The sequence below is a fragment of the Capronia epimyces genome (genome assembly GCF_000585565.1).
Source record: "Capronia epimyces CBS 606.96 chromosome Unknown aczIQ-supercont1.6, whole genome shotgun sequence".
Classification (NCBI taxonomy): domain Eukaryota; kingdom Fungi; phylum Ascomycota; class Eurotiomycetes; order Chaetothyriales; family Herpotrichiellaceae; genus Capronia; species Capronia epimyces.
The window spans coordinates 1,147,582-1,175,537 of NW_006912909.1; the positions used below are offsets into that span (position 1 = coordinate 1,147,582).

The 27,956-nt window shown below is 53.1% G+C and overlaps 7 protein-coding genes across 7 annotated transcripts; 2 read left to right on the forward strand and 5 right to left on the reverse strand.

Moving 5' to 3' along the window:
• Window positions 1-335: 335 nt before the first annotated feature.
• Window positions 336-1,420, reverse strand: A1O3_07295 (eukaryotic translation initiation factor 3 subunit G; the record flags this gene model as incomplete). The annotated part of the gene is made up of 3 exons (XM_007737405.1): window positions 336-560; window positions 656-1,313; window positions 1,404-1,420. The coding sequence occupies 3 exons, from the start codon at window positions 1,418-1,420 to the stop codon at window positions 336-338; spliced, it is 900 nt and encodes a 299-aa protein (XP_007735595.1).
• Window positions 1,421-1,993: 573 nt separating this feature from the next.
• On the reverse strand, window positions 1,994-3,533 carry A1O3_07296 (oxidoreductase; the record flags this gene model as incomplete). Its single annotated transcript, XM_007737406.1, has 7 exons — window positions 1,994-2,194; window positions 2,266-2,637; window positions 2,695-2,787; window positions 2,954-3,021; window positions 3,083-3,153; window positions 3,205-3,332; window positions 3,387-3,533. The coding sequence occupies 7 exons, from the start codon at window positions 3,531-3,533 to the stop codon at window positions 1,994-1,996; spliced, it is 1,080 nt and encodes a 359-aa protein (XP_007735596.1).
• A 960-nt stretch (window positions 3,534-4,493) lies between these two features.
• On the forward strand, window positions 4,494-5,958 carry A1O3_07297 (dihydropteroate synthase; the record flags this gene model as incomplete). Its single annotated transcript, XM_007737407.1, has 2 exons — window positions 4,494-4,909; window positions 4,956-5,958. 2 exons carry the CDS (start codon window positions 4,494-4,496, stop codon window positions 5,956-5,958), a joined length of 1,419 nt encoding a protein of 472 aa, XP_007735597.1.
• A 490-nt stretch (window positions 5,959-6,448) lies between these two features.
• A1O3_07298 (uncharacterized protein) lies at window positions 6,449-7,943 on the forward strand (the record flags this gene model as incomplete). Its single annotated transcript, XM_007737408.1, has 2 exons — window positions 6,449-6,904; window positions 6,963-7,943. 2 exons carry the CDS (start codon window positions 6,449-6,451, stop codon window positions 7,941-7,943), a joined length of 1,437 nt encoding a protein of 478 aa, XP_007735598.1.
• Window positions 7,944-8,559: 616 nt separating this feature from the next.
• A1O3_07299 (uncharacterized protein) lies at window positions 8,560-10,173 on the reverse strand (the record flags this gene model as incomplete). Its single annotated transcript, XM_007737409.1, has 1 exon — window positions 8,560-10,173. One exon carries the CDS (start codon window positions 10,171-10,173, stop codon window positions 8,560-8,562), a length of 1,614 nt encoding a protein of 537 aa, XP_007735599.1.
• Window positions 10,174-15,972: 5,799 nt separating this feature from the next.
• On the reverse strand, window positions 15,973-18,548 carry A1O3_07300 (uncharacterized protein; the record flags this gene model as incomplete). Its single annotated transcript, XM_007737410.1, has 2 exons — window positions 15,973-16,644; window positions 16,716-18,548. 2 exons carry the CDS (start codon window positions 18,546-18,548, stop codon window positions 15,973-15,975), a joined length of 2,505 nt encoding a protein of 834 aa, XP_007735600.1.
• A 3,415-nt stretch (window positions 18,549-21,963) lies between these two features.
• A1O3_07301 (uncharacterized protein) lies at window positions 21,964-24,959 on the reverse strand (the record flags this gene model as incomplete). The annotated part of the gene is made up of 2 exons (XM_007737411.1): window positions 21,964-24,161; window positions 24,212-24,959. 2 exons carry the CDS (start codon window positions 24,957-24,959, stop codon window positions 21,964-21,966), a joined length of 2,946 nt encoding a protein of 981 aa, XP_007735601.1.
• Between the last annotated feature and the right edge of the window lie 2,997 nt (window positions 24,960-27,956).

The window sequence follows — 27,956 nt, forward strand, 5'->3', positions numbered from 1 at the left end:
CCAAGCTCATGTTCACATCCACCCCTGGCGTAGGATCCAGCCAGCTTGGGGACGGACGACAGGTATGGCTCAGTAATGAGAAGCACAGTCGTAATCGAGCACACATATTCTCAGCGCGATACTCATTTAGCTCCGTGCCCAGAGACTGAACCCTCTACTAAACGCCATAAAATGCATTTTCCTCTCGTCAACATTGTGTCCAGGTTTAATAAAATCATACAGCAGCCGAGGGGGATATTTATCAGCCTAATCAACCCCTATAGTCACCGTGTGTCACTCACTCGCGGTGATGGTGGCAAATCTTTGGAGAGCCTACTCGCTCATTGATGGCCGCATCAGGTCGTCCGCTTTGCAAACTCGACTCTCAAAATCAAATGCCTGTAACCAAAGCCGTCCATCTTCTCGCACGCTCGGGCAGCATCAGCCCTGTCAACGAATGAGATGAACGCGAAGCCCTTGGCCCGCCCAGTGTCTCTATCTTTGGCAAGGAAGACACGGGTGACGCGGCCGAAGCGCTCAAAGAGGTCGCGGAGTTCTTGCTCCTCGGCCATTTCGGAGACCTAGTTAGTGGTAGATTCGGTCAGCAGAGTATTCACAAACAAGACATTGCCGGTAGGCTGACACGAGGCGGAAGGAAGGGACTTAGGCAACTCACATTCGTGACACGCAGCGTAGCCAGATCATCTCTCTCGTACTTGCCACCCATTCTCTCACCGGCGGCTTGGGCACCACCCTTTCTGAGATGCGGAGGGACATAGCTAGAGCCACCGACACCGAGGCCGCCAGCTGCCTTGGCCTCTTCGTCGTCGGCCAAGGGGTCCGCGGCAGGGTTTGCCCCTTCGTCCGCCGGGGCCATGGTATCCTTGAAGGGACATCTGGCGGTGAAATGCTCGCCCGAGCAGATCCGGCACTTGACCTTCTTGTCGCGCAGCTGTTCCTTCAGACTCTTCTCCTCGGCCCTGCCGCCGCCGGTCTTGGCCTCTTCGGCCTGCACGTTCTTCCAGTCCCTGCTGGGTCGGAACACGATGTTCTCGCCCACGGACGTCGTGTCCGGCTGCGGGCCCTTGGACTTGCCCTTCTCGAGCCCGAACTTGGCCCATTCCCTGCGTTCTGCAACCACGGGGTTCACTCGTTCCTTGTGCACCGTCGTGCGGGTTTTGCGGGTCACTTTGACCTTGCGGCCTAGGTCGTCGAGGCGATACAACACGGTGGTTTTCGTTCCGTCCTTGTTCACCGTCGTCACTGGGGGCGGCAGCGCTGTAGGGTCGTTGATCTGTTCGGAGTCCGAAACATCGTCGGCCCAGTCTGGGCGGCTGTGGCGTCGTGAATCTATAGTCAGCCAAAAGGTTTCCTCGTTTTGGGCGCTCGGAAATCGAGACTGTGCGTGGGAGGAGAGGACATACCTTGCCGTCTTCGACATTGTGTTGCTTTGTGTCAAAACCGTTCACCTCAAAGTCCTCTGTTTCGGAAGTGACCTTCAGGAATCTAGTAGATATCTTATGATGATGAAGTCAAGGGAAATGGGCGGCAAAATCATACCGTGGTCCGCTGCAAATCGCACATTTCAAGGTTCGCCATATCCGTCCAAAAATGGTTTAGCCCAATTTGCCGCCAAGGTTACTCAATATCTGCTCCCAAGTCCTACTCCGCACCTACACCAACATCCTCTCGAGCGCGGACACACCACTATTTACATCCAGAGAATATTAGTTCTTAGTATATGTTGCGACCTTGGGTGGAGCAAGATGCATCTATCGACTTGCGGCACGATGCGCACGTGTTGAAGAACTTGTCGCTGAGTCGTCGACTGGATCCAAATAGCAGCAGAAACGAGGCTTAAGAGAATCATGGAATCATGTATACACTCTTGGGTCCAGAGCCGATCAAAAGAGAGAGAATGGAGTCGAACACCAATTTCATCACTCCAACTCCGGTCCTAAATAAGATATCTCAGCTACTTTGATCTGCCTGTCCTAGAGTTGCTCGTGTACAACTATAGCTTGCTCTGTGAGACGATCAATGCATTCCCCAGTTGCAGGCGCTCGACGGCTTGATTGACGAACTCGTCGACGATCTCCCGGGCGGGCTTCCTCTCATTGACGACCGCAGCAGCCTTGCCCATGAGGAAGGGGCGGGCGTTCTCCATGTCCTCATCAGTCAAGTCATCACCTTTCTCTTCAAAATCGTGCTCCACCTAAGAAAATACATCGTGGTTAGTGTTACGGGATCCTAAGAATATCCTGTACAAGGAATGGCAACACATACTGGAATGACTCCTTTTTCTGTCAAGGCCTTGATCTCCGCTTGTCGGTTTTCCTCCCAGTTGCGGATGTATTCGTTGTTACGAACCCGGAGTGGTCTTCCTGTGAAGATGATGGTGCGCACGTTGTCATCAAAGCCTGCAGTCCGGACCGCCTCCTGGTGTGCCTTGGGAGCGCCGGCCTCCTCGGACAGAACGAATCGCGTGCCAACCCAGACAGCAGAAGCACCCAGCATCAGAGCGCTGGCGAGAGATTGTCCGTTGAATATTCCACCGGCAGCAACGAGCTGGACGGGTTTGCCAGTGAATTTGGATGGCGGAGCGTCGGCCAGAATTTTAGCCACGGCGGGGATGAGCACGCTGGTTGGAATATCGCCCTATGTAATCGTCAGCCTGGTGAATCGGCAGATATCGCAACGGGATGAGACACTCACAGTGTGGCCACCACCCTCGCCTCCCTGCGCGCAGATTAAGTCGACCCCAAGATCGAGGCACTTTTTCACGTGCTTGACGTGGCCGATCATGTTCTAGTTCGAGGCGAATTAGTCACTGACTCAACGGTAATCACTCAACATAAGGCGAAAGCAGGATGCCGTGAGCGAGCGAGGACGGGACAATCCATGGCGACGCTTGCTCAGGGATGAAACAACCACCTGATGCAATTGTAAAGAGTGGACAATCGGGGCAACTTACCATGTACAGAATTCCATGTTTGTGGAGTTTATCAACCACCGCCTTGGGAGGCACACCGACAGCAGAGACTGCATTCGAGCAATTAGTATCTACACTCTGGCTCGGGGATTTGTCGAGAAGGAATCTCACCGAAGAGTTTGACACCGGAATCGATAATGATGTCAATCAACTCGTTCAGTTTGCCCTTAGTATAGTCATAGCTAGGTGCGTGTCAGCCGCTGACATCGATTTCTGACTTGTGCCTGGCGTACTTTGTTTTCCTCGCGTTGCCTCCGACCTGCGGAAGAAGAAGATCGACACCGAAAGGGGCGTTCTTGTCGTTCAGGTAACTCTTAATTTCGGCGATCTGCTCCCTGAGCATGTCTGGGGTGTATCCGACCTTTCCAAATATCAGCTTGTGACCAGTATATATCATGTGTCAATCTCTTCTTACACCTCCAATGACTCCCAGACCTCCGGCATTGGTGACTGCGGCGGCCAGTTTAGGACCCGCAGCGACGTTCATGCCAGCAAGTAGCACCGGGTGTTTGATGTTGAGAAGGTCGGTGGTGGTCGTCCTGAGTTTCTGAGGAGACGACATCTTGTCCTGGTGTCTAATGTGTAAATTCGAGCGGTATTGGATGGCTAGAAACAAGCAGGCAGAGAGGTTGATCGGGAGAAGCTAGAGCGGAAGGTTGTGAGAGATGACAGCGAGAATACAGAGATGAGAGAATCAGACCACGATGAAGACGCAGGTGATCAGAGAAATCGAAAGACGGGGAACGGCTGGTGGTGAGCATCAGCCGGATGCGGAGGCAAATGCATTGTTGTTACTGTAGTACCGAGGTATCTTGTGCCAGCCATGCGCTCCAATATCCGTACTGTGTAGTAATAGTAATAGGACGCCTCGGTCAGACTGCGCCCTTCCCGTGAACATGGGGTAGCATACATCCGACAGCAGAGGCGGTAGGCAAACTCATCCAAGCCTGATTACACCACCGCCCTTGTTCCATTGTTTGGAAGACGCGAGTTGCAGTGGGAGATGAATCGACTCTGGCAAAGTGAGGTACGTACAATGTAGGTGGCCCCAGTGGATGGATGGCAACAATAATAGAGATTATTTGCAAGGCCAATACTCCAGCATTACAAGAACGGTTAGACTGGACTTGTTTGCTAAGGTAAGCACTGAATTTCTTCTCGCTAGGCGTGGATGGACTGGCATGCTATTGGATTGAATCCTTCCTACCCAGCCTTTCCCTTCTGTCCTGGCTTGAAGCGCCATTTCAAACAAGTGAAAAAAAAAAAGGGAAAAACCTCGATGACCTTTATCACGCTGGTTCGAAGCATAGGAGCCCCTCAAACTTCGACTTCAGGTCATCTTTTGATCACCCACCACAAACCCAGGACCCCTCCTAGTCTGGCCTTATGGCCTGGGGTCCGACTGTGTCCTAGCCTGAGATCTGGGTTCCTGCTTCCCGGTCTGGCGGGAATGGGCACCCGGCCAAAGAACTTCGGAAAGAAATCGGTTCAAAAAAGATCTTTCCATCAATCAACCGTGAAAATGAAGACTTTGGATTCGGTTGCAGAAGGAGTCAACAAAGCTACCGTGGCGTTTGGTAGCAACATGGGTGATAGAATTGCCAATATCGAGGCCGCATTAGCAAGGATGAAAAGAGAAGGGCTCAAGATCGTCAAGCTGAGCCACCTATATGAGACAGAGCCCATGTATTACAACGACCAAGACTCCTTTTTGAACGGTGTCTGCCTGGTTGAGACGGCCCTGGAGCCATTACCACTCCTGGATCTGCTCCAGACCATTGAGAATGACCTTGGCCGGAGGCGTATAATTGACAAAGGGCCTAGAACCATCGATTTGGATATCATCCTCTACAATCAAGAGCATATCCAGAAACCGCGGCTCGAAATACCCCACAAGTTGATGCTCGAGAGAGAATTTGTGCTGAGGCCTCTTGCCGAGTAAGCTGCAACTCGAGCGCCTCATTCAATGACTGACCTCGTCTAGTATACTCCCCAATGCGCACTTACCCCCTAGTTTCTCTCCTATAGCCTCGAAACGTTCAATCCACCAGTTGTTACGGGCCATCGCTGAACGGGATAGCAGCATGTCTCCCGTTTTCGTTTTGAACCCTCGGTTACCGTTGATCCGCACGAGAGATGCGACCCGCAAGACTCATGTTATGGCAATTTTAAATCTCACCCCAGACTCCTTCTCAGACGGAGGTTTCCACACGGCTAAAGACCTTGAGACAATCAAATCGACTGTCCGCGACTACATAGCCTTAGGTGCCACCATTATTGACATCGGCGGACAGAGTACACGACCCAGGGCGGAGTATCTTGGTCCAGAAGAGGAGCTGAAACGGATCCTTCCAGTTGTCCGTGCTATCCGCGAGATGAAAGAAGCCGAAAGGGTCGCCATCAGCATCGATACCTTTCACGCCGATGTTGCTCGACAAACCAGCCTTGCCGGAGCTGACATTATCAACGACGTCTCAGCTGGTCTTCTCGATGAGCGAATGCTTACCACCGTTGCAACTCTTGGGAAGAGCATCATCCTTATGCACATGAGAGGCAATCCCCATACAATGACAAAGCTGACCGACTATCCCGAAGGTGTCGTCAAGGGCGTGTCTCAAGAGATCAGTGAACGTGTTGAGGCTGCATTGGCCGCCGGGATCGCTCCATGGCGCATCATTCTAGATCCAGGATTAGGTTTTGCTAAAGATCAGCAGCAAAACCTCGAGCTGCTCCGGAGGCTTCGAGATGTCCGAGAGCATCCCGATGCATCAGTCCCCTTGAAGAACTTTCCATGGCTTATGGGACCGAGTCGAAAGGGCTTTATCGGCAAGGTTACCGGGGTGGAAGAAGCATCTGACCGAAGCTATGGTACTGCTGCTACGGTGACCACCAGCATCGAAGGAGGAGCCGAGATTGTGCGGATCCACGATGTAAAAGAAATGGTTGAGGTCACAAAGATGGCCGACGCTATCTACCGTCAGCCTTGACTAGGGTGGATTTGCCGGTGAACTTTGGCAGAAGCACCATGTCTCTGGATAGACGGACTCGTTTGCATTTGCCGGTGCATGCTGGACAGGGCGGTACAGTGGTTCTGGCGGAGCTGGTTGGTGGTGGATGTATTTTATGAGGGACGTTATGTACGCTACCTTATGTACCATGATTATGTGGCATGTACGGATACATATATGCGCAGGCACCAAGGTGGCAGGTATACCTTAGCTAGGTACCTTATACAAGCACACAAGGCTGGGCCCCAAGGCTGATGAGGTCATCGTGCAACAGACCTCTGACGCTATGCGCAGGTACCATCACCACCATCAAAATGCAACATGCACCATCACTCCTGACACAATACTCTGTACTCTGTACTCCGTACCTACCAGGTACCTACCTAGTATCCATTCCATTTACCATCCGAGGGCTTCCTCCTTCCAGTACACTACTAGTGGCGCTTCCGTCTCTTGAATATCCCTCATTATGTTATCCAAGAATCCACCATTCGCCCTACGATGGCGCGCCAACACCCTTTTCATCCTTACCACTGTCGCTGTAGGTCTGTTTACCGACTTGTTTCTTTACGGACTCGTCGTCCCTGTACTGCCGTTTATGCTCAAAGAGCGCATCAACCTCTCCGACGACAAAGTCCAATCCTACGTCTCTGCACTTCTGGCTGCGTACGCAGGTGCTAGTGTCATCTTTTCCATTCCCATTGGAATCATCGCCGACAAGACCAATGCGCGCCGGACGCCTTTCCTCTGCGGCCTTGCGGCGCTCCTGGCTGCTACCCTCATGTTGGGCTTCGGCCAGAACATCTCCATGCTTGTCGTCGCCAGAATCCTTCAAGGTACCAGCGCAGCGGTGGTTTGGACCGTGGGGATGGCTATGGTGCTTGACACTGTCGGGCCCAAACATCTGGGAAAGGTGGTTGGAACGGTGAGCATCCCATGTCATTGTTCCGGGACGACCAAACAATGCTGATGGACCCTCCAAGATTTTCTCCTTTATATCAATTGGCGAACTGGCTGCCCCCGTGCTCGGCGGAGTCCTCTATAGTAAAATGGGCTACGCCGGAGTCTTTGGACTGGGGTCAGCATTACTCGCCGTCGATTTCATCCTCAGAATCCTGGTGATTGAAAAGAAGGTCGCGGCCAAATACGACAGTTCATTGCAAACGGCCGACAGCGCACGCGAAAGTGAAGCCGGGGAACGCGAGACTGACCGCAACGGTGCCGGCAGCGAAGAGGAAGCTCTGTTGCCGAAGACAGAGGACGAAGACCACCGACTCCCCGAAGGCCAAAACAGACTCATCCGAACTCTGCCTATCCTTGCTTGCTTGTCCGATCCACGGCTCCTGGTGGCACTGCTGCTGGCCTTTGTCCAAGCATTCTTACTAGCCACCTTCGACGCCACCATTCCCACCGAGGCCCAGACTCTGTTCGCCTTCGACTCTCTACAAGCAGGCCTTCTCTTCATCGCTCTTGACGTTCCGTATCTCCTTCTTGGCCCTTTGGCAGGCTGGGCAGTGGATAGATACGGCACCAAACCTGCCTCAATGTTCGGGTTTGGCTATCTTGTTCCCGCACTCATTCTCCTCCGCCTCCCTACGGATCATGTCACGCCCGGTCGCACTGAGAATATTGTCCTTTACTGTGGCCTTCTAGCTCTGAATGGGGTCGGGCTTGCTGTCATTGGCTCCCCCAGTATCGTCGAAGCTAGCGACGTGGTGCGGAAATACGACCAGGCCAACCCAGGCCTCTTTGGCGAAAATGGCCCGTACGCCCAACTATACGGCTTCAATTCTCTGGTGTTCAGCGCCGGACTGAGCATCGGCCCCGTTGTCAGTGGGGCTTTGAGAGACTCGGTTGGCTATGCCAACATGAACAATGTGGTTGCTGCCCTGTCAGCGCTCACGGCATTGTTGTCTCTCTTATATGTCGGCGGGAGGCCGAAGTGGACAAGAAGAAGCAGATAGGATCTGCCGAATATGAAATCCCGGAAAGCAAAGCAGAGTATGGTCAGTCTTAGCCGTGTGTTTGCATAGGGCTATATACGTGCGCTCTTGTAGACTCAGGAACTTTGTCTGGAGGGATATTTTTTCGATCAACTAGCCAGCTGGCCGCTTCTTCCCTCAGGAGTAATGTACCGGGGTCCTACGTATCTGGCTCTGCAAAAGCGTATTGAGTCGCTGCTGTCGATCAATGATCGCCGCCTCTCCGAACAAGATCCAGAGTCCACTCTCATGGATCGTAATAATTACCTCCCAGTACAGCATCAAAAAAGGGGGAAGAAACAGCAATATCAAGAGACCTCCTATGAGCTGCTGCATAGACTATCTGCAGCTACCATCGTCCAGGCACCCGGCTATGTGGCATGCCCGTCATCGACGGATTGGAAGGTGTCTGACCATGCATCAAAGACAAAGCGTTCCGACCCAAAAAGAGATTCGCAACAAGACAATCCGACAAGTGTTCTCAGACAGCCTAGCCGATTTGAGACCGGGTCCGATGGTTTCCGGGGTGAGAATAAGATGATACAGCATTCGCACGGCGTCGGCCGACAGATTGGCGCCAACATCAGGCGAGACTGTCTCAAAGACGGGAGGTCCCCGGAAAGACAAAATCATGGGCCGAATCCTCGGTCCCATATGGCCACCACCAGGGCGGCTGCGGACATTGCGCGCTCTCCTCGCCCTTCTCGATGCAGCGGCGCTCCCAGTCGAGCCGAGCGTGCATGTAATTCATGAGGTCTTCGGCATGATCCTCTCGTCCCGTTTTCAAAAACAGATCGCGCAGGCTTTGCGCTGCAGACCACGTAGCCTCCGCGTCGAGACCGCACACCTCAGCCCGGTCTTGAAGGACTCTCCAAAATTGCATCTCGGTAGTTTGGAAGTCGCCGGTCTTAAGGTTCAGCTCTGCTAACCTGTGTAAGAGCACGAGGCGAAACTGTTCCAAATCATGGCGTTGCTCGTCGATGCGCGACATCGCTAACTCAAGACTATTCTTCGCCCAGACATCATTGCGTATCTCTGCATGAGCACGGGACGTTATAACGAGACAGTTGATAGTCACCAGACTAGTCAGGCCCATGACACGCTCACATATTGGTAAACAGTGCCTCAGCAGTGGGACGGCGAGGTGGTAATCGCGGTTGTGGATGAAGTGCCAGGCACAGAAGTTTGCATTGACCAGGTAGTTGGGATGTTCCTCGCCCCATATCTGTCGAATCTCTGCCATTGATCGTTTTAGCTGTAGGCCATATTCTCTCATCATATGGGGATTGTTGGTAGTGAAGGCCAGTGCATATCGGAACGGTGCGTCGTAGGTGAAACTTCCGCGTAAGCCAGGGCAAGCATCAATGACAGTACAGCTGTCAGCCAGGAACTCGGCTAACTCTGTTGCCCGGTGATTTGATCCGAATATCATCACCATCTCGGCGAGTGTTGGAAAGATGTATTGATTGTCCTGCCTCAGGATGGACTCAAGCACCTGCATCGCTCGACGTCTGTGTCGCTCAAACACCTCATTGCTGACGGGGGTTTCAAAACACTGTGTATAATAAGGTTCGACCCATTTGCCTGCGTTCAATTTATGCTGTCTAAGGCTGAAACGCTGACGAGGAAAGCCTCGGGGTGAGGACCGCTTCGGTTGAACACTTGTAGAGTTGGGAGGAAGAGCAGTTTCTGAGTCGGTATCGGTAGACACCCGCTTCGAGTCTGATGAAGAGCACATGTCATCGGTGCTGGAGGCCCGTCTGGTGCCCATAGCGCTGTCTCGCAGAGAAGATCCGGGACTGGCCGGGAACGGCTGGCGAGACCGCTGCGAACTGCTGGGGTCGGCGGTTTGTTTCCACTTGATATCGGCGTCGATCAAGATCTTTTCAGCCTCATCCAGAGTATTGGGCTCAGAAAGGGATCGGTCTGGGTCGCGCTTCTTTCTGATACGGTCACACTCCTTTCTCACCTTCCGGGTGCTATAGTTCTCCCTTTCCTCCCGTTTCGGCACACTGAAAATAACGTCGTAACCTTCGGCGGCGTGGAAGTCGGCAACATACAGCATAGCAAGATATTGATCGGCCCGGGTCTTCTTGCACTCAAACTTCCATTCATTCAACCTGTTCTTGATCTGGCGTGTGTTGACGTGGAAGTCATTTTCTTCAAGATATTCCTGAACTTGAGCACAGGTGCGATTTTCACATAAGTACATTTCACGAATTACAGCCTTTTTCTCCTCCCATGCTTCCTTTGAAGGGTGCTGGGCCCGAGGGCTAGCCATCGGACATGGAAGACGGCCACTCTTCACTGTGCGGAGGGACTTCTCGAGCTGATTTCTATAGCGTATTATCAGGCATTGCGTGACAGCCAAAGGAGGGGGAGACACGTGTCCAGGCGGTCAAGCGGAGTCAGGACATGGATGCGCATACATGACAGTGCTGCAGACCAGCGCTAGGCACGGTCTGCTCCTTGTCGATCAATGTTGAGCTGCTCCAGGGCCCGACTCCAAGCCGTAGAACTGGGCATTTTGTGGTTGACTAGCTAGATATGGGCCTTGCAAACGTGTAACTTGACGGTTGGCAGGGCGAAGGAGAAGTGGGGACAGGAAAGGTGTAAGCAATATCGCTGTATCTCGGATGGCTGACGATCAGTTGGGCCTGTGAGATCCTAGATCACGAGAGAGATATGGACCTTTTGCAAATCCATCCAGCAAAGCAAGACGAGAAAAGGAGTTCCAAGGGTGGCGATTAGGCCAGGCATGTGCATCTCGTATGTGTAGTTCGACGGGGGCGGGCATTTGACTTTTGGTCGAAAGAGCAAGACTGGGAACGACGGAGGAAAGAATGGGCGACGAGCTGAGCGTTGTGTAACGGCGACTGTGGTGGTGACAGGGCAGGATGAGCTGAAGGGGGCTGAAAATCAGGGATCAGATGTGATATGCTTGATTGAGATGCAGATGGAGGAGTGTGACGACGGGGAACAGGCCTTCTCAGGTCGACGCAGTCAGGAAACTACGCGCAGGCAACACGGGGAGGGGAGGAGGATTCGACCAGTCGTGTCGTCGAGCAAGAGATGGAATGGTAGTACTCCGGACTCCAGAGGTTGTCAGGGAGGCAACCTAGCAGCACCTAGCAGCAGCGGCAGCACCAGCAGCAGGGGAGAGTTCTTGAAGCTGAAATGTTGTGAGGTTGACTGGAAGGGCCTAAGGCTCCTGAGGCGGCGCCACTGCCCCGCTCCTAGACTGCGCTGCGCTGATCGCTGATCGCCTTGTTGCTCGTTGCTCGTAGCTCGTAGCGGTGAACTGCAAGCTAATTCATACCTACTTCGAACAGTCCGCTCCCGTCCTTGTTCCATCAAATTGTCATCCTAGTCGGTGCCTAGCACTTGCGCTGCATGCTTCTTCCTGGCTTGTCCATCCTTGCATTGCATCTCCTGCCCTCTATTTCAACACTGGCCAAGGGCCTAGAGCCTCTCCTGCAGCTCCGGGCTGCTAGGTATCGAGATTTCATTCCAGCTTGAGGTGTTCGAAGCAGTCCGTGTACCACACCGCTCCCATCAAGTGCCTTGCCTCCTCAGTCTGCCGCTGTCACCGTTCGCCCGTGGCGTTCTCTGTTGGGGGTTGACTGAGGCAATTCCCAAGCTGAAAAGCCGGGCAGGAGGGACTAATGCATGGGTCTGATATCTCAACCATTGGCACACTGACACCCTACTCTACCTCTGCACAGGGCCACTTAGCCTACATATACACTAGAAAGTCAACTCGGGCTCACAGCGCTAATCTATTGATGTATCGACAGCACCCCTGACTGTTGCGCATCTCCTGGACAAATCACGATGCCGGATGCATGTCCCAGCCATCAGGTCTCTGTACCGGCATTTTCGGGGGGTCTTTTCATGTTGCGACTCTAGTTGTGAGTTCGATGAGGTTGGAACAATCCCGATGGATTCCGCAGCCTGAGGAGATTCCAGAAGCCCTTCCCTTTCAAGTTTCAGATGGCTATGTCAAACTGTCTATGTCCCTATGTAACTGTTTGCAGCTTGGAAAGTAAGACAAGCAGGTATATTGCGAAATGAGGCCCTCACGTGGCAATCTATTCCCCGGCTGTTGTCGATTGATAACGTCTTGCCTCGCCTTCCCAAACATACCAAGCAGGCTCGCAGATAGAGTAAAAGAAGTAAAAGACCGGAATGCTTGCCAGAATCAGCTTTGCATCACTGTGAAATCCGGGAAGAGAGAGACTTCCAAGATTCATTCTTGAAGCGAAGGAAAACAGCCCTTAGAAGAAATTGGCACTTCAGCCCAAAGATAGCCTCGTAATGGAATGTGTGTCCTTGTTTATTTGAACGTTAGGCCGTCGGAAGCATAGCGCACTAGATGTCATCGTTGTCTCGGTCCAGAAGTGCCGCGCTGAACTTCCGCCTGCGACCCTTACCAAGATCTGCTGGTTCATCCTGACGTGCCTCGGCTATTGCAAGCAGTCGCGCGGCAGACAAGTCTTCTTCGATGCGCGTTTCGAAAATGTTTATTGCAAGGTAGTATCGACATGGCCGCGCCAGCCTCATGATACCCCTGGCAATGGTCGCGGTTCTTGAGGTTTGGGAGGTTTGGGAGGTGGCCGAGGAGGGGGAGGCTTGCCATCACCTTCGGAATCGCCCCCTCCAAAAGGTTGGCGATAGCCTAGAAATCTCTCATCTAGACGTCTTGGACCGCAGACCGCCCCATGTGCGACTGCCGCACCATTTGCTACTGTTGATTAGAAACGATTTCACGTGAAGAGATTCTGCACGCACCGGCAATGGGAGGAAGCACGCTGCACTTGCCAGTGACAGGCTGGGGTCGGGAGATATTCGAGCTTCCAATGACTATCAACACCTGTCAGTGAGCCATGTCGTACAACTAAAGCAGTAAGGCCAAAGGTGTCAGATATAGATCTGGTAGTACAAACCTGTAGCCATTTATCAAACCCTGTACGTCAAAACACGTAGACTTAGGTCAGGGCCCGAAATGTGCTGTGTTCCCACGGCAAAGGATTCCTATAACGTTCGTCAGAAACCCAGAGCCAAGCCCGATTCGATGTGCTAGATAAACAAAGACCTGAAATGAATTCACGGGCTCGACGGAGGGGCCTCCAGGCCTTAAATGGGAAACTTCTGGCATCTGGATTCAGCTCCCACGGTCCTCGCCGGATACGCCTTACCCAGTCCAGCATCGGGCTTTGGTAGGGAGACAGTATCAGGCCATTCCTTCCACTCATGCACCCAGGCTTCCTTCGTGGCTTGCTTCGAAGAGTCTGGAGCGCATACCTGCCAACCTGCACGGTTCATCCACAAGAACTTTGCCGAGTCATAGACCACTCAAGTTATTCGAATAGGTATTCATCATCAAAGTGACCCTGGATTGGCCGGGGGACGCGGAACGAAGCCGATCTCTCACTTCATATCCCTGCTTCAAGTCCTTGGTCGATCCGGCAGAGATATTCGTCGCATGTGCTGGATTTCCATCAAATAAGAATCTCCCAGCCACGTGCGTTTTGCTATGCACTGATGCTAGAAGGGTCAAATGTACTTCGACACTCTTTTCCGTAGTATGGCAGAAGTTCGTAGAGCAAATCCACGCCGATGAGGGATGTCGACGTGCCAGGCGCAATGGTCAGATGCGGCTCTGCGCCAGCGAACCTGAGGTGCTTGGCTAACATTGCTCAGTGCAACAATGATGACATAGAAATGTGCCGAATGGACCAATACCGAGGAGTATATCCACGACCTTAGACGACCTCTGTCAACAGCCATCGCCGCTTGAGATCCAACAGAATGGTGTCTCACCCTGTTCATTCTGCCGCTAAATGATGCAACCTCTTTTTGAGAGACAGGAATGATGAATGTCCGCACAGCCGACTGAAAGGTAGCTGAGACTCCATGAGCGAGTACATGGGAACCACCTGGCAGAAGCATGGAAGTCAGAGCACCCTTGATCTGGTCGAGAGTCTGGATGCCTGTTTTGCCTGCTGAAAACTGTCCATTGTTCGTGGCATTTTAGTGAGAGCGTGCCTTGCAGCTGGACCACCCGGGTTTCTCTGACAGGAGCATCCAGCACTGGTCTACCAGACAGGCTCTATTTCATGATTGATTGGCCCTGTGATGTTTCAATGCGGTGAGTTTGTGTGCACCGATGATAGACGACAGGGGCAATGTGGCTGACTGGGCGACGTGCTTCCCGTGCGGGCAGTGAGGGCGTTTGAGATTCATGACTTGACATCGAGGATGCCAGGAAGAGGCAGGAACACACCGAGAGCCACCATGAGCCGAGGCGATGGGGAAGAGACGACAAAATGAGTTGGACGAGGACAGAATAAAGTTGAGTGTTTTTGAACCTAAAGCGGCACCAACACGGACCAGCACCGTGGGCAAGGCCTAAGGAGAGTCAGTGAAAGTTAATCTCTCTTAGGAACAACTGGCCTGGTAGTACGGAGTAGATGGCTTTCTTGCAGTCGGTGCTCCTCCTCTACCAGGTGGCCGCAAACTCCAGGGCCGCAGCCAACTGTCGTCAACGGTGCCTAACCAAAACCACTCCGACTAGGGAGGGGGTCTACTCGACCGTGAGGCAGCTATCACCTCCCTCCGAGTCCCCTGCTGCTCTTCTCTGTACGATGACACAAGCGTGTGCGGCAGGACTGCGGACCGCTACTTCAATACGTCCGCAGGTCGTGAGGTGTCGGTGTTCCCGCTGATGGGCGGACTGTACTTTTATAGTGTGGCTCCAGCAGTGATACCCCGGCATGCTCCCTCCCTCATCACACGGAACGCACTGACCCTGAAGCCAACCACATCTTCTGGCCGTGCCACCTCTCGACCAACAGCAACACCACTGGTTAAGGCGTGCATGGAGCTTGAGTCACGCCCCCTGCGTCCCCCCTTGCGTCCCATAGTTATCGCACAAAAACCTATTGGCCTTCCTCACTACCCGACCGTCGATGCCGCCCTCTGAGGTACGAACGGCCCTCGAGACCTTCGATCCTGCATCGGCAATTCTCCGCTTTGCACGGGAGCTGCAAGGGAGCATGTTCAGACAGCAAAGGACACTTTGAAGTCCTTATTGTGAGGTCTTACCTTGAGTTTTGAGAAGCAGTCTGATCATGGATTGTGGTAAAAGGTGTACCGGTCGCAGCCAGCGTTCCCTGCTTCACGCTAAATTCATGTTTGGGCGCCCGCGGGGCAAGATATCACACTCCCCCTATGGCTGCGTTTCAAATGACGTTGATGTTATCTTACGTCCAATATCACAGCTCGCTTACGGTCCTAGCCAGAGCATTGAGATGAAGAAGGAAGTGCCACACATTGGGTGATAGGGGTGACAGATGAGGCGATGCACAATCAAGCGTTGCTGCCAGATGACCCGAGACATTGCAGGACGCGGATTTGCTTCACCAGCGCAAGTGCTGCCGAAGAAGCCCTTTCTGAAAATCTGAACACGGCTGGAGGGCTACCTTTAGTCTGAAATAGCACGAGCGAGAGGCACTGAGCCCGAACGAGAGAGAACGCTTGAGAATTGACACCTTTCTACTCGTCGCGACGGTCAAATGTTTCCGTAGGATCGGTCTTCCACGCCAGAGCAGGAAGAAGCGTTCCGCTGATCCAGGTTATCTTGCCAGTATCACCACCAGGTCTCCCGGCTGTCTACAACTTGCCAGGACCTGAATCAGGTTGCAGAAACGATGGTGGGTTCCCTAAGCAGGTAGTCAGCTTTAGATAAGAGGGCCGTTTCCATCACCTAAGGTAGCTGCCCGTTACAATTTAGAGGAGGGTAATGTAGTGCTGGTGCCCATTCCGTCATCCAGGTGAGTACGTAAACGAGACCGAAACCTCAATCAGCCGACTCTCTGCACCGTCTGGTATGGCCAAATGCCAATGGCCAACAACTAGCTGCGTTTTCTTTAGCTACAATCAGCGACAGCGAAAGGAGTCTCTGGTTTGGATTCATCCTTTCCGCTCATTGATTTATAGACGTGCATTTTCACATTTCTTTACACCATTTCTCCAACACCTCACCAGTGCCTACATGACCCAACTTCTCTTTGACAGCCCATGCAACCTCGTCAAGTGTCACGTCGACCCGGAACATTCTGGTTGCCACTCCGTCGCCGCCGAGACCTTCGTCACCCAATCTGCCACCCGAAGCTCCACCACCCAAACCCGAGACTGGCACGAGGAGCTCCCACTGAACCAATTCCTCCCATGCTGCACGCACGGTGTCCTTGCTCCATGACCTGAGAGCCGCGCCTGTAACGGCACCGCCCCGGGTCAGCGAAGACAGTACGGAGCGCTGCATCCTCGACCGGGTGATAAGTTCGGTGTAGTGGGAATGTACGAGGGTGAAATTCAGGGCCGGAAGGCTATGGATCGTCTCAAGGCGAGCGGCGCAGATAAGGAGGGTGAGATGCAGGGTAGGCAGGTGCGGTAGCAAGGTCAAGAGCGATGGCGGAGACAACGACGCTGCGCTGCTCACACCAAGACCAGGAATACCCGGAGCCTGCTGATCGCTGACCGGGGTTTCTTCGCTCGAGGGAGGTACGTTAAGCATTGCGATTGGTATGTACACCGCTGCAAGGACGTCCGAGATAGATTTGGTGCTGTAAAATGTCTTCTTCAGCAAGTCCTGACCCGTCGACGAATGGAGCAGTCGAGTCTACACCGTCCTGGTTAGTCTGATCATTCTCAATGCTAACGGCGAAATGACGGTGCTTCCGCATGCCTTACCTGGATCGTCTGGTTCCATCTAGTCCTCCATTCCAGTTCCTCCTGGGTCAGACCAAGCGCCTCTTTCCCTTCCACAGAGACGCATAGAACACTTGCGACCGCGTCTTCAAACGCACTCAAGCTTTTCGCACCGGGTATATGCAGCCAGCGATGGCTGAAGCGGCTCTTGACACGTTTTTCCAGACAATCAACGACGTCCATACGACAAGAGCATCCGATGACAGCGATGGGAGCCTTCTTGGCCTGCGCGATATCAAACAGGTTGTACAGCAGTGTTTGGCGCGGGTGCGTGGTGAAGAGGTCGAATTCGTCAAGAATAAAGATTACACTTTTCGCCGCCCTATTCGTTTGTTGTTCGTGGTCTTCGTCAAGCCTCATGCTGTCGGGATCGACAAGTTCTTCTGGGTGGGACAGTAGACTTAACAGACTTGCCATGGTATCTGCGTAGCTGGAGACTTCGCCCGTCTCGTCTTCGGGTACGGCCATCTCACGACCCAACTGCCGCCAGATCTCGCGGAGGGCCAGCTTGTCGTCAGTCTGGAAAAAGCCGTTAAGGCGGACGACGTGGAAGTCGTCGCCGTGAGACTTGGTTAAGTCGGAAATGGCGTGTGAGAGAAGAAGTGATTTCCCGCTGCCTCGAGAGCCGAGCAGAAGAATGGAGTTTGATTCACCCGCGGTGATGGTTGCGGTGAGTAAGGAGTGCAGCGCGCCGTACTGGGGCTGAAGGTGCGACATGGGGCAGAGAGTGTGGTTGGTCATTTGTCTGAGGATCTGGCTCTTGATTTTCTTTACGTGCAAGTTGTCCTCCTGTTCAATTGACTTTTCCGTTTGCACACCAAGGTGGATTTCCATGGCTGTAGGCAGAGAAAGAACCTCACTCACATCAGGCGCCGCGTCAAATGTCGTTTCATCATCATCGTCACCATCAGCGTTGGCTTCTCCGTCCTCATCGCTTCCACTTGATGTTTCAGCTAGCCTTGTTTGTCGTGCAGATGCTGCTCGATTTTCAATGGACGATTTCTTAGGCGGAGACGGTTTGGACGTGGAGGTGGTCTTATTTTTTCTGGTTGGTTTGGCGGTTGACCTGTCAATGTCCTTGAAGCCAAAATGTTCCCCGATCCGTCTCTCATCTTCGTCGAATGCCACTGATTTGCGAGGTCCTGTTTTCTTGTCGCGCCCATGTCTAGAGGGCGTAAGTATACTTTTTGGCTGGGGCGACTCAGCTTCAGCTCCAACGTCATTCCCGTAAGAGATAGCAGCGGGCTTAGATTTCGCGGGGCTTTTCTGTGCTGACTGCTTCCGGGAGCTCGAGACTTCAATGCGCGCCTGTGGGGAGGAAAATCGTGGTGGTGGTCGCCTGGTCCTCCCACTGGATCGAGGCGGGCGTCCGACAGCTAGATCTTCTTTCGCGGGAGGCTCCTCTTCATCAGCCTTATCTTCATCGTTGGCCTCAGCAGCATCGGACAGCTGCAAAACTTCTTCTATTGGTCCGTCGTTTGTTTCCGTTACAATCCCCCTTTTTCGAGTCTTCGCTTCATTGTAGGATGGTAGACGGTCCACCCATGCCTCTGCATTCTTGTTTTCTGGGGCTAGTTGCCGATTTTCTGCTGACGTATCGCTGGGTGTAATGCCCTCGTCATCTTCTTCCCTTTCCGTGGAGACGTTCGACACCACATGCGGGTTACGCCCGGGCCCTTTTCCAGGTCTCTGGGCGTTCTTCTTCGAGTCGTCTGTTGGGTCGGAAGGGAGCGTGTTCAATGTCGTCCGTCTAGTTGCGTAGGTGCCTGTTCGTCTACGTTTCGATGCTCGAGGAGAAGTGTCGAAGGAACCCATGTCTAATCTTCAACAAGCATGGTTGTGCGCTTGAATCGACGCAGGACTGTACAGAGTAGGCTGAGTGGTGTGCAGGAAAAGCGGCCGCAATGCAGGCACTTAACGCGCGACGCGCCGTCGACGCGCCGGCACAGTTGCCTCTTCCGGCAGTGACGGTACCAGAGTAGTACTCCTACAGATTATCGTCCGAAGCGTTGACCTCATGCTCGAGTCGAAGAGCTGCTTAAATCCTGTCGGAACGCAGAAAGGGCTATATAAAACTGATCTGTGATTCCCTGAACAAACGTGGGTTGCTTCTTCGACTCTGGCCTTTGTCTTGCACTCATGCTCAATTGCGACTGCACGCGGGCCCAATGTCTCACTGGCGAGTAGTCCTGCTGTGATGTCCAGCTATCGAGGCCTGTCTATCTTTATAAGACCTTCTCCCGCAAGGCCATGCATTCTAGAGGTGTTGAGGCACTCAGGGCTGGTGATTACAATGAAACGATTATCGAGGCCCTTCCGTTTGATGTGGCCGACCCATCACTAATTATAACATATCAAACCAACCCGTACACTGCTCCGAAACGGATCCCAGCTACCGAGTACAACGCTGCCCACTCCATCCAAAGAACAATATATTGCTGCCACATGGTGTGGAGTCCGGTCGTTGTTCCTGTCGTATCTGGCACAATTGGGGGACGAAATACGGTGTCGCCGAGCAGAGTGACTTTTGGCGGCGACCTGGTTGAAGATGCCAAATGGAGGCCGCTATCCAATACTGTGGCAGACCGGGTCTGGACACCGAAGAGAGTGGGCAGGAGGAGTGGACCATCACTATCATCACACAGGTAGGGGATGCTGCTAGGTAGTGGAGGCGGATGCGGGCATGATAGCGCCAGATGCCAGATGCCAGATGGCGATGGGCCCGGTATTGATGATAACGAGCGGGGATGGAAGTGGGCGCACAAGGACGGTAGGCACGACCACCATGATGAGCGGGTTACGGAGTACGGAGTACAGGACGGAGTATCCGTACTCCATACTCTATACTCCATACTCCATCCCAGATAAGAAGCTAAGTTAGAGCGATCGTGATGGAGTCGCAAGGAAGGTGTTTTGTCTAGTGCGACGAACGGAGACGATGGACTTCCGGAATTCTGGGGTACATGTACGGATAGTTCTAAATGGCTCCTGTTGGTTCAGGTTACGGATACAGCAGGAGCCTCCTAAGCCCTTAGCCACCCACCCGCTCGCTTCACATGACCCGATCCTGCACCACACCGCACCACGCTGCCTGCTCGGCCAGATCCCGGTCGCCCACTCCTCCTGTCCTCAGATGGTTAGTATTGCTCTGTCCGCGCCGCGGCTTTGCCCATCAACCTAGGTATGTCTGTGTACTGGCCTCCTTGGCCACCTTCGTCTTGTCTTGTCCCACTTGACAAGTACAGGTATCTAATGCTATGATGAATCAGGCGCAGTCACAGCCACGAGAGGCGCAAGCAGCACAAGTCGCGATCTCGACAGACCGCAACCCTCCAGCCACATACCTCATCTTCTGAATTCCTTTGAGGCCTGGTTACCATCGGAGAAGCATCGAGATCCAAGGTGCCCCACAAGAGCGTCGAAAGACCGAAGGGCATAGAGGATGTTGATCGAGCTGGTATCATAACCCTCCACGACGATTGTCATCCTCAACGGTACAGACCAAGCCATGGCCTTTGGGTTATAATCTGCATGCACTCAAGGCATGTTCAGCTTTGGGAATGGCTTGAGCTTCCACCCCAGCCTAAAGCCTCGTTTGGATGTCTATGTTGGTTGATCCGGCCTTGTTCGCTGCCAACATCAAGATGCTCCTCTCCGCCCACATTCTCGTGGCTTGCCCTGGTAAGCGAACTATACCGGTCATCTGGGAGTACTCGAGCAACGTGAATATGTGTGGGCTCATTGGCTAGTTGGGCGGCGTCAGTGTCATTTGTGATTTGGTCGTCACAACTCGCAATGGTCTCATCGAATCCCCAGGGGAGCGAAAAGATCATTATTACGACTGACCACTACACCTGCTTACACGGACTTCATTGCTGACGAGACCATCGCCATGATGCATATACCAATGAAGTGGCGAAGTATCTGAACTGCGACGGAGTCTCATACCTTGCGACTTCAAGCCGCAACGTATCGGAGCGGCTGTCGATAGTGATGTGATTGTCACCGTAGACAATTGACATCGGCCTCGTCTCTCAGGCATTTCAAAACGTCAAGCCTGACGGAAGAGAACGAACACAGTTTTGTTTAAAAGGGTAAAGTGGTTCATTCATTGCGTCGCGTTTTTGCCTCTATCTATGTGCTCGAAAAAAGTAAGCTCCTCAAAATCTGTTGCGTTTTTCTTGGGGTTTTTTTTGTTTTTTTCCCTCTCCGTCAGAGCTCGTGTGGCTCGAGGAGTCTTCCTCAATCTTTTCGTTCTGTTTCGCGACTGACTGAATAGTAAGTAGGCAACAAGCATCCGCTCTCGACTCTCCTGTCTCGTCCGTCACCGCCATTCCATCGTATCAAACTCTCCCACCCTAGTCTGTTCCTCTCCTCTGACCATAAGAACAGAAATAGAACCGAACTCAGTCAACACGACCCAGCCCCCTATGAATCTCGATGCCTCAGCCCTCAGGACATGTTTCGGTCGTTGAAAAAAGTATCCCCGTGAATCGATGCAGGATGCAGGCGCGAAAAAACAACAATCAACAATGCAAAAGAGCCATTCGAGCCATGGAGCCATAACGTTAAGCCATCAAAGCCAACCGCAACGCCCTCGTACAAACAGTAACACGGCATTCCCTCGCCATCAATGTCGAAGCCATCCCGATCCTCCTGAAAAGCTTGAACACCTCATGTCCTTTCCATAAAGATCCATCGCCGATCCATCATCTTGCCGCTTTTTTTTTGTAAAAACCCTGCCTGAATTTTACCCGCTCTCTTTGTCACGAATGGCAAAGACCATGGACACTAAAGAAACCTCCCAGTGTTTTCGAATCCGAGTACTTGTAACCTGACCCTGACCGTCTATATCCTTGTCCGTTCTGACCAGATAACAGGAAGAAAATGATGTAACCAGACTCTCCTCGCTTGAGAAATGCAAATCAATCGCGCCGTTCCATGCCAAAATAGGTAACGTTTGGACTGTGACTGTCTCTGTCGAGGAATCGCAAAAGCCGTAAGCTTTGCAGTCCAGGACGAGCAGCCAGAGTGTAAATCCTGTCTATGTGCAGTGCTTTTTCGTTGTGAAAGGGTCGAGAAGAAGCCACCGAGTTTCATGACATCTGGAGCAGATGTGCGTATGGTCACTGCCAATGCCCTCAACCAGTACCAGCCGATGCAAATAGCCGTCAATATAGGACTGTCTCCATGTCGGTACTCCCCATCATTGCTGGCGAGCTTGCTATTGTTAGACCGATGGGGCTGGACTGTCGTAGATCGTTTGCAGGGGACGGAATAACTTCCTCATGTCCAGCTCCACTGATGCAGAAGCATAATCATCGTCAATGTAGGCTACACTGCCGGGCTCTTCGCCTCTTTTGGCCGAATCAGTGCTGCTCCATGCTCGGGCCTTCTTCAGCCCATGAAGAACTTGTTGGAGTCGTTGGTCGGCAGGCAACTGCCAATCATGAATCCGGTTGGGCTGCATCAAGGCACGAGCAAGCCAGTAGAAAAGGATGCCATCTCGGCAGAAGCCAAGACGCTTTGGAACTGTGTGATGACCATTGTCTGGTGGGTACTGTAAAGAAAAATCCTCGTCCCAGGCTTGTTTCCATCGCGCGAGAGCGAGATCCACTGAATTGTACATACTGTTCGTCTGGTCAAAAGAGGGGCCACCAGGACCGGTACCTTGAAAAGAAGCGGATGGACCGGCCAACGATCTTTGACGTTGAAGTTGCCATATTTCCACGTGGAGTGCATGAATTAGGATGAACTTGGAGTAGACGTTGGTGGTCTGTGGTTGCATGAGTACTGACGTACTATGTAAAGCGCTCATTGCATGGTGCATCTCCAGTTGTTTGAGTCGGAGTGAGCCGCTGGTGTTGATCCGGGATTGGGCAGCCGGACCTCGAAGCCCCAGTGCTTGGGCGCAAGTCTCCGCATCTGGAGCTTCCCAGGCCGCATCATCACAAGGAAGTGGTAATTTGATCTCGGCCGACGAAAACTGAGGCGCCATATTGAAGTAGATACACAGGGCTGCGTCCCAAAGATACACCATGAACATCAGTCTAGATCGTTTTTCTTGTTCCACCCATGAGCGCCATTCCCACAAAGATGGATCGGCCTCCTCGCCTGGTTGAAGGTTGTGAAGATAGCTGTATGAGAAGGGATCGTCCGGGCCAGCCAATGTCAACATATTGAAATGACGGACCAAGTACAACACTCTTCGACTTTCCGCACGCGCCTGGGCTCGCTCATCCGGACCTCCATGCCAGACAAACAAGGACTGTAAAATTGAAAGGGCGAGAAGCTCTTCAAACTCCACTGCTGATGGGGGAAATGGTGTCCGTGCAGATCCCAGTTCCAGGACTTTGAGGATTTGCGAATTTCGTTCGATGGCGCGCTTCACTAGTTGCATTAGAGCTCGCACCTGACTTTGAGAAACACGGTCAGAGTACACCGCCCCACTACAGATGATCACAAGGATGAGGCCGTCATAGGCAGTCAAGAGGTTGAAGGTCGGTAGATGGAGCCAAGGGAAATGACCTTGGTAGTTTGGGAAGAGATTGAGGAAATGTTGGATGGCTTCGACGGTCAGGCAAGATTGAATGTTGAGATTATTTTGTTGCTCTTGGAGCGATTCCTGTATTCCACCAGGGAAAACAAACGTTAACAGAGAGTTCACCTTGGTTTGGAACAAGTCTTGCTGAGATGCATGCAGATTCCAGAGAGGGGGTCCAAGCGTACCATCAGCTCCAAGGCTCGTAGAGGGAATGTAGTAGCCATTCGATCCACCTTCATGAGTCTCAAACTCTTTCTTTACATCATTCTGGGATTGGTCATAACCTCCAAACATGGGGTTCATGTACCCTTCGTTGCCGCCAGGCTGAAACATGTGGTTCCACTCATCCCCCATGTGGTGAGGTTGGGGCATGACATTGCGCTTATCATCCCCCCCTCCTGGCTGCATGCCATAGTGGTCTGGAGGAGTCGAAGTCGAGTGGTACATCATTTGACTGTTTCTTGGATTGTGCATCGACCAGGAGCTGTTAGCATTGGGATCCATGCCCCCCGGACCCGAACCTGGTTGCATTGACTGCGCTTGGCGTTGCATGTCGGCCTGGCCGTTAGGTTGCATGGCATAGCCCATTCCGGGTGCGGGTGCGCTGGTCGTAGGCGCGGAGGTGCTGCCCATGGGGGCGGAAGTGAATGGAGGGTTGGTCATGACTGCACTGGAGGGCGTGTTTGCGCTGGCTGGTGACGCTGTGGCCGCCTTAGCAGCAGCCTGCTGGGACTTTTTGATGTGGGCGGCCGGGTTGGACAAATGACTCGCTCCTGTGGGATTTCCACGCCGGACCGAACATTTCTGAAAGTGACGCTTCAGGATATCACTCCTGGAGAACGTATCATTGCACAGAACACACATGTATGGCCGGTCACCGGTATCTATAACGCTTGTCAGCTAGTCACCACGACTTGGGAGAGGGTAAACCTACGTCTCAACATGTGCCGCTTCAAATGTTTTGCATGGAGATAAGTCTTAGTGCAATTGGGGCAAGGGAATTTGCCGTCGGCATCCTTCTGGGGAACAGCACTCTTCGGGGAGCCGTTAACCCCGTTTGGCATGACAGGAGGACGACCTGGGGCACTGGGCAAAATGCCTCTTCTTCCTTGTGATCCCACCACGTGTGTTCTTGTAGGGTCTCGACCAACATCCGCACCCATGCCGGGTATCGACTCAGCGCCGGACCACGCCTGTTGACGATTGTCGGGTTGGCCGTAAGCAGGGCCCAGGGAATCGAGATTGGGGCGAGGCGGTGCAGGAGCAAGAGGCTGGGGGTAAGTTTGACGCGTCGGTTGCTGTCCCTGGTAACCTTGATGAGGTGGCGGCTGTTGCTGCTGCTGCTGCTGAGATTGGGGTTGCGGCAGAACCGAAGACGGGGGAAGCCCACCCATGGTGCCTTGTGGGTTCAAGTGGGAATTGTACCTATTGTCTGGAGCAGGGGAAGCAACTGGCGCAGTGTTGGGGGCAGAAGTGTAGCGCGGCACATCGTTGCGGTATTGCTGCTGCATGTAGCTCTGATTCGCGGGGGGCAGCTGAGAGTAGTTGATGGGTGGAAGGTGGGTGTTGCTCTGGTAGGGAGGCATGGCATATGCAGAGGCCATGTTGTTGGGATTGTAGGCGTTTTGAGGCGTTCCAACGTTGGACGACGTTGTCCGTGACAGTGATTGTCTGGGGTCCATTACCGGGATAGAAGATGCAGGTGGAGTATGATCTCAATCGATCATGGACGATGGAGTGAGGATGAAGGGACAGAGGTAGGAAGACGATACTGGGCGATGGAGACTCGAGTATCAATGAGAAGCGGGTCGATGGTGTGGTGTGGTGGTGGTGTCAGTAAGGACAGGACAGGTTGAAATTTTTCGGAGGGAGAATAATGGTGAGTTGAGGAGCGAACAATGTCTGCAACGCAGGGAAGCCGGAGACACCGCAAGTCGGGAAAAGGTTTAGCGGAGTATCTGGGTGGCAGCTGGTAGCGCTTGAGGGCGTCTGAACACGCGACAAGGCGGCTGCAGCTGGTTGACGGAGGCTTTGCAGGCAGTGTATGCTACTGTCGAGAGTGGAGGGGAGAAAGGGCGTGGTATTGTTATTGTGTGCAACACGCGAAGAGGAGGACAGGCGAGTATAGATGAGGGTCGCTGGGTCCCTTGATCTAGCTTCTCGGGTAGGATGATTGACTCGCAGGAGAGGATGGCTGCTTTGCTGGGTCTGGCGCGGCGGGCGTGGGAGGAAGGTGGGAAGGTTTTGTCTTGGGTTGGGTTGGGGGTGGATGATTTTAGGTCTGGAGGATTGTGCTGCCGCGGCCGCAGTGGATATGCTGGATCGGTTGCCGAAAACGAGAATCGGGATCTAGGAACTGTTGCCGAAACGCGGTAGGAGGCAAAGATAAAGGTGGAATAGAGAAGATGAAAAATTGTCAGAAGAAGGGTGGATGAGTTAGGTGAAGGCGAGAGGACTGATGGTGGTCAGGTGTGAAAAAATGTGAGAGATTAACTATCTCGGGGAGTCAAGAGCGAGGGCGAACAAAATTGTGCAGCGCAGTTTCGGCAAAGGCAGAGCCAGGGCCAGGCAGTATTCCGGAGAAGTATTGCTTGTCCGTACTCTGGTGGGTGATCACGCTAGGAGATGGATTTTTCCGCCAGGAGAAGAGGAGGAGGAGGGTGAGGATGATGATGTGACTGCTGGATTTGGGCACGACGTTGGCCCGAGGCGGCGAGATTCAAATGATTCATTGATATTGCTACGAGGGATTGATTGATTGATTGATCCCATTCAAGTTCATCAATAATCGGGATTTGCCTACGTAGCATGAGCAGCGTGCCAGGCGTAGCGTCCAGTAGTGGTGTGTTAGTGTCGGTGCGCAGCCGCCGCTGTGATGGTGAATCCACTTGTTCTGCCACTTCTGCCACCCCCCGTTCCATGTTGCCCGACCACCCAATTAATCCGGCCTCTGCAGCCGGTCCACAGCTTGTCGATCGGGAACAGCTCCCAACAGGGCGTGTCGGTGGCGGCGTCAGGGGCCAGGGTCGCCGGGTCTGACTCGTTAGTGTGGATGAACACGTCCCATGAGATCCAAAAGAGCCCGCCGTTACGCAAGCACCCCCAAGTGCCCCGGGGCCACCGATGGGCCACCCACCTACAGGCTACGCCTGCTAGGTTTTACCTCGCAGCCAGATACGATGGCTAGACTGCGATCCTCTGTTATGGTGTGGGTTTCGCTGCGCCTGAGAGCCTGGGTAGGATCCTAGAGGGTGGACTGCCATACTCCGTCCTCAGCACTGGAGACAGGGGGCACCACTAAAGCACCCTGCTGGCAACAGGACCATATGGGCGATGTGTGGGAAAAGGGCCCAGGCAGGCAGACAGCTATACGGATACAGGAAATCAGAGCATCGTGCTGTGCTTGTGCCTGTAGTCCAGACGAATCAGCCTAATTCCAGGGACAAGGCCTCTGACGGAGCAATTTACCCAGCGCTGCGGTCGGTCAGAGAAATACGCGTCGAGCATGCCGGAGGGGAGCTGAAAATTCTGCAGGCATAACTATTAACAGTGCTCGTGTCTCAACATAGCGTTCACTCAGTGTAGTAATGATGATAATAATGAAGTTTCCACGGATTACCGCCACGATACTGGGACTAGTACCGCGATCATTTTGCAGCCTTCTTGGCACCCGACAGAAGCGTCAGCCTCGACTCGAGACTTCTGGCTGAGTTGTCGAGTCAGGTTGGTTGACAGTAGTAGGTACCTAGCTGAGGCCGCACAGTCGTATTGTGTGTGTGTGTGTGTGTGTGTGTGTGTGTGTGTGTGTGTGTGTGTGTGTATGTGCATTGTGTACACCGTAGACGCGTCGGAACCGATCACGTCGAAAGCAGAAGCGTGAGTATCCGTACCTCGTATTTCTGCTAGAGAGGCTGCAAGTGATTGAATTTCAGCCTTGGTTGTACGGATACTCCGTACGGATTACTCAATAATACCAGGTAACCATGTAATCCTCTCTCAATTGCGCCCGAAAGCTGCCTAGCGGTGACGGGGGTACTAACAGAAAGTCAGAAAGTCAAAATCTCCAAATCGTGACCTTACCTTGTTCGAGTCGAGGGCGGCCACCATTCCATTCTTCTATCTAGGTACCTGCTCCTGCGACGATGCCGATGTAACTCCTCCTTCAACTCTCACGATACACACGACACCGCAGAGACACTGAAGGCGTGCGCGTACCTAAGGTACCTAGTAATCTTCCTGGGGGAAAGGACGTACTCGTACTGTAACATCGGGGTCTCAGACGCCGAGGCGGTATCGGTTTCCTGGATAGGAAATTATAGCAGCCGCTATTCCGACCAGCAATCTTGATGCCCGATTCGCCTGTGCACCACCCGTACTACTTTATCCGTCTGTGTGTAGCTGAGGCGCCACACGGCGCTCTCCTCCGACCGGATGGTCACGGGCACCCTAGTGTCTGAAACGCTGCGCAGGAGCACCACCGACCGCGGCACCGCAGGAGGTCGATTCTCGCTCCATGAACAGTAAAATACTACCTACCTAGTACAAATATTAATAATAAACAGTCACAATGGTACAGAGTACCTAGGCAGCAGGTTCCCAAGTCTAGAAAAGAGCGCCGCCACTCTGTCGCGGGCTTGCCTTTTTGCGAAGTAGTAGTAATAGTAGCAGCGGCAGCGGCG